This window comes from Bison bison, unplaced genomic scaffold (assembly GCF_000754665.1).
Source record: "Bison bison bison isolate TAMUID 2011002044 unplaced genomic scaffold, Bison_UMD1.0 scf7180017864482, whole genome shotgun sequence".
In the NCBI taxonomy this organism is placed as follows: Eukaryota; Metazoa; Chordata; class Mammalia; order Artiodactyla; family Bovidae; genus Bison; species Bison bison.
The window spans coordinates 6814473-6820009 of record NW_011495042.1 but is presented as its reverse complement, the minus strand read 5'-3'; the positions used below and the strand labels follow the sequence as shown (position 1 = coordinate 6820009).

Genomic DNA, 5537 nt, shown 5'->3' with positions numbered 1-5537 from the left:
GCTGCCGCACCACAGGCCAGGGGTGCGTGCAGCCCCGGCACCCCCTGGAGCTGGCCTTCCCAAACCTGAGTGTGCAGCCGGTGCCCTGGGGGCCTGGGACCACGCCGATCCTATGATTGCCACCTGGCCCCAGAGATCCGACCCAGTAGGTGTGGGGAGGGGCCCGAGGCCCCCCTGGGCCCCGCTCTGACCGGCTCTGTCCCTGAGGGTCACCCCGCGTGAGTGGCCTGTCTTGGCTTGTGACCGCCTTGCCCTGTAATGGTGAGCACTCCAGACTCTGAATCCAGCAATCTGAGTTCGTATCTCGGTGGGACCTTTCTGTTAGCCCTGCTGGTGGCTCAGACGGTAAAGAAACTGCCTGCAACGCAAGAGACTTGGGTTTGATCGCTGGGTCGGAAAGATCCCCTGTAGGAAAGCACGGCAACCCACTCCAGTATTCTTGCCTGGAGAATCCCCATGGGCAGAGGCGCCTGGCCGGCTACAGTCCCTGGGGTCGCAAAGAGTTGGACACGAATGAGCACCTAACACGCCTCCTCTCGCTCACAGCCCCTGTTCCAGCCATGGGTGAAGCCAGGACAGCAGGCAGTGCCCTCCGCTGGCTGCCGTGGGGAGCCAGGCCGGGGCGGGGGTGGCCCAGGTTGGGGGCCTCCTCTCAGAAACCACGGAGGGGTGTGGGTGTCGGTGACGCTGCCTTCACAAAGGGGCTGGAAAGGGTCTGGAAGCGCGTCCCTTTCTCACCTGTGAGCCCGCTCAGTCTGGGTCTCGTCCCAGGGGAGGGGTCTGCCCTGCGGGCCGGGCCCGCCCTCTGTGAGGCGGGGTCATCAGGGCATGGTGCCCACAGCGAGCATCACCTGGAGCCCCTCCGTGTCTGGAGGCGGTGTGGGCGCAGAGCGAGCCAATGGTGTCGGAGATGCTTTAGTTCACGTTCAGGAGCCATGACGCTGGTGGGGGTCCTGGGGGGTTACGTCTGTCTGGGAAAGACCCCCATCCCTGTCAGCAGCCAAAACCTGCCTCCGGCCGCTTGCCCGAGACCGTTCTGGTGTAGGCGGAAACCATCCTTATGCTCAGCAAGGGCAGGAGACTTGCCCAGGGTGCACAGCACGGCGGTGCCTGGAAAGCCTTTCTCTCAGATGGTGGGGACCAAGCTGGCTCTGCTCCCCGTCTTCCGGGACCTGTGTCTTTCCTGGGCCCATGTCCCTGCTCCTCCAGGCCCCCGCTTCTCTCTGCAGGGCCCCCAGCGGTGAAGGCTGTGGTGTCCAGGTCAGGGGGTGCATGCGAGGGTGTTCCGTGGGTGCAGTCTGCCCTGCAGGGGAGTCCTGCTGGGCTCCATCCTGTTTAAAATCATCCACCAGGTGACCAACAGTGACGGCTCAAGAATCATTTTCAAGTGTCCAGATTTCAGGTTTTTCTCGGATCGTTATAATATCCGAGCCTGCAGCCCCGCTTCCCCTTTGGACAGAGCACAGGCTCAGCAGTGCCCACGGAGCCCCCTTGGCCCCTGCTCCTGTGGGTGTCCCCAGCCTGGCCCCCACGCGCTCGGATTTACAGCCCCAGCATCTGTGCCTCCCCTGGTCGCCCGTGGAGCTGGAGTGCCTCCGGAGCATGGGTGGGGGACAGCCTCTCGTCCCGCCCGCCGTGTTACTCCAGGCAGGCTGTCTGCCCTCTCTGAGCTTCACCTGGCCACCTGTCCTTACCAGAGCTTCTGCTCCCTCATCTTTTGACCGCACAAACTCAGACTTGGGCCCAAAGCCCAGAGGGACCGCTGATGGATGGGCCGAGAGGCCCCGGGCAGCCCCCTGCCCCTCTGGGCCTCAGTTTCCCCATCTGTCACTGGAGGCCACGCCTCTCTAACGGCCCTTCTGTTTCTCCTCCTGCGACTTATCACTAGACCAAGACGAGTGCCTGCTTGGCACTCACGATTGTAACCGGCGACAGTTCTGTGTGAACACCTTGGGATCCTTCTACTGTGTCAACCACACAGTGCTCTGTGCTGAGGGCTTTATCCTCAACATGCACAGGAAATGCGTGGGTAAGCCTGAGCCCCGCCCACCGCCACGCCCCCCGCTCTGCTCCACGCTGCCGCAGCCACGTGCCAAAGGGCCCGACCTTTGCATGTGAGCCCTCAGCACGGCCACCACGCTCCATGTCCTGCCCTGCTTCTCCACTGACCCCCGGGGAAGCCGCTCTCCCCAGGGATGGGCCTGAGTCAGAGCTGGAACCGAGGCGTGACCTGGCTGCTCACTGAAGAGGGGGAATTGAGACGCGTGGGCAGCAGGACAGGATGTGTGGGGCTTGGGGGCAGGGAGGCCGGGCTTCAGAGCAGGACCGCCAGGTCTTGAGCTTCCTCTTGGGCCTCTGTTTCATCTGTGAGAAGGGGGTGCTCAGAGCACTGCTCCCCCTTTGGTGATTATGTGACATGTGCGTGGCATACCCAGAACGCCAGGCACAGTGAGCATGTGACCTCAGCTGCTGAGGTTGTACTTCAGTGGGGCCAAAGTCCCTTCCAAGGCAAATGGATGGAGCTGGGGTCCGGATGGTCCAGGGTTGTATACCCCAGCTGGGTGTTCATTTGCTGTGTGACCCTGAGCCATGGCTGCCTGGGCAGCTGGTCTTCCATGGCTGGAGGGGGGCATCTGAGGTTTTCTCGGAGGAAACATCATGGACCTGACCAGAGAGGGACCCAGGGTAGCGGGGCATGGGGCAGACTGGGAAATGCTATGGCAGGGGCACAGGCCGAGGGGGAGGCCGTTCCAGCCGGCGGCGTCTGGACACCCTCCCTGGAGAAGGCGGCATTGGCACGGGTCTCCAGGGACGGCAGGGACGCCGGAGATGAGGAGGGCACGCGGGGAGGAAGAGCCGCGGCAGGAAGCACATGGAGGTGGGAACGGCTTGCGCCCAGACGCCCCCGCCTGTTGTCTCTGTGCTTGAGGACCATGCCCACCTTGGGCATGTCCTTTGCCTCACCCACCACCGCTGGGCAGCTGTGTGGCCACTGCAGACATGTTTGCCCCCCGGTCCCCGGCCGTGGGCACAACATGAGCCCTGCGGAGCCTGCTTGTCGGCAGCTCCTCCCGTCTGGGTCGTGTCTGTGTGTGTGTCTGGGAGGATGGTCCGCGGGGCCTGCCAGCGCCCTCCCAGGATGTGGTATGCACGTTTTCCTGGTGGTCCGGACAGATGACTTTGTTCTCAAAGGGGTTGCTGGGGGGCTGGAAAACGGGTTTTGGGATTAAAGAACAGAGGTGCCTCCATTCAGCAAGGTTTATGGTCGTTCGTTCAGTCTTTCCCTCCATGTCATCCTGCCTGGACCCCGGTCTCCTCTTCATCCTTGTTCCACGCACGTGTTCATCTCGTCCGTGAGCACTCACTCATTCTTTGCATCACTTGTCTGTCCACAAACGTGTCTTCTGTGGTGCGTTTGTAAGCTCCAGGCGTGTTCTGTTAACCTCGGCTGGTGAGACGGGAGATGGGTGCCCGGGTGAAGAGTGTGGGCTCTGCGGCCAGACGGCCAGGGTTCAAGCCCTGGCTCTGCCACTTTCTACTTGTAGGATCCAGGACCAGTCGTTTAATCTTTCTAAGACTCAAGTTTCTTCACCTGTGAAAAGAGAAACAGCATCCATCTCCAAGGGTCACTGTGCTGCTTAGATGAGTCTGTGTAAACAACTTGCTAGAGTTTGATGTCATACTAATGATTCAACAAATGTGTTATACTGAGGCAGCCTGTATAGGTAGTGAGCTCCCCATCACTGGAGGTATGTAAGCCAGAGTGGGACAGGACTGAGTGGTGCCGAGTCCAGAGGACTTTTGACAGGCTGGTGACCTCTGTGGGGGCACCCCTGTGCTTTTCTGTTGGCCTGTTGTGCCCTGTCCTTTGAGGACTGGCGTGGGCCCTGGGGAAGAGTGTTCCAGGTGGGCCGGGCTTTGGGAAGATGGGAGTCTTGGCTCTGCGGCCCACTCTGCGGGGGTGAGGAGAGGGCTGGGCACTCCAGGCTCTGTTCTTGTTGCCACGTGCAGGCCGTGGGACTTTGGTCCAGTCACATCCCCTCAGTGAGACCTACTTCCTTAGCTGGGAAGGAGTGTTCAGGGTCATGGAAGGGCATTTCCTCTAAGCCAGCGGTCTGCACCCTTTTCGGCACCAGGGACTGGCTTTGTGGAGACAGGGTTTCCACGGGGAGGAGGGGGATGGCTCGGGCGGTAACGCGAGTGATGGGGAACGGCAGCGGAGTGGTGCCCGCTTGCCTATGGCGCACCTTCTGCTGCGTGGCCTGGCTTCTAACAGCCCGCAGACCAGTGTGGTTGGGGGCCCCTTCTCTAAATCACCGGATCCCTAGTGAGCCGTGCAGTCAGTGGCATCTGCTGTCGTCCCTCAGCATGCTTCCTCCCAGGCTCCGGAGCAGGGTGGGGACTGGGGGCGGGGGAGCTCCTGACCCACGACATTTCTGGGGTCCTGAGAAAGTGTCAGTCCAGCCTGTAAATCAGAAGTCTGTATCTCGCAGAGCCAAGCCTTTCTTGGAAACTGGGTCCAGAATCCCCTTTTCTTCTCCCTCATCCCCACCAACCAGGCTTGGCTCGGCTTATACACCAGTCGGCTCACCTGGGAGTTTGGGAGCATTTTTTTTCTGGTGGCTCAGAAAATAAAGAATCCACCGGCGATGCAGGAGACGTGGGTTCGATCCCTGAGTCAGGAAGATCCCCTGGAGACGGGAAAGGCTACCCACTGCAGTATTCTGGCCTGGACAACCCCAGTGTCTCCTCACCTCCGTGGATGGCAGCCTCAGCCCCTTCATCTCCTATTCTATGAACCCCTCATCCCTGGAGTGTTCACTCTCCACCAGGGGCCCCTGTTACAAACAAGTCAGTCCACTCTCCTCCTCTGCTGGAACCCTCGATGGCTCCCGCCTCCCCCCGTGTCTCCTGATCACCTCTTCCCACACCGCACCATCTGGACCCTACCCTGAACCTGCCCCCTCTGCCTGGGATGTGTGTTTGGCTCGTCCTGGGTCTCTTCAGATGATTGCTCAAGTGCCCTCTGCCCTGATGACCCTTCGTGCCCCATACTCCTGGTCTCCTCCACCCCACTGTTTCTTCCATAAGACTCCAGACCACCCTCCCTCTTAGGTCTGTCTGTGGGGCATCCTCTTCTGAGTGTGCCCCATGGCAGGGCTCCTGTCTGTCTAGTTCACCGGTGCCCTGGGGCCAAGCACAGTGCTGCTGGCACCAGGCACGTGCTCCATAAATCTTTGTTGAATGGGTGGTGGCACAGAGCCTGCTGCTGTCTGGCAGGCGAGCACCTTGAGGGCGGGACTGGTTGGCTGCTGCCGTCCCCAGGACCACCCCGCAGCCCCTGACGGCCTGGCCCTCCCCGCAGACATCAACGAGTGCGTGACAGACCTGCACACGTGCAGCCGCCGCGAGCACTGCGTGAACACGGTGGGCTCCTTCCACTGCTACAAGGCTCTGACCTGCGAGCCGGGCTACAGGCTCGAGGATGGCGAGTGTACAGGTGAGGAGGGCTGGCTGCAGGCCTTGCCCCGCCCCTC

At 61.3% G+C, this 5537-nt stretch overlaps 1 protein-coding gene across 1 annotated transcript in view; it reads left to right on the top strand.

The window, feature by feature from the left end:
• The window catches only part of FBLN2 (fibulin 2), a 48987-nt gene that overhangs the window by 30884 nt on the left and 12566 nt on the right, over window positions 1-5537 (top strand). The window contains exons 7-12 of the mRNA XM_010862526.1: window positions 16-145; window positions 547-637; window positions 1230-1260; window positions 1521-1606; window positions 1862-2029; window positions 5366-5500. Of these exons, the coding sequence (XP_010860828.1) occupies window positions 16-145; window positions 547-637; window positions 1230-1260; window positions 1521-1606; window positions 1862-2029; window positions 5366-5500 (641 nt within the window). The remainder of the gene's footprint in view (window positions 1-15; window positions 146-546; window positions 638-1229; window positions 1261-1520; window positions 1607-1861; window positions 2030-5365; window positions 5501-5537) is intronic.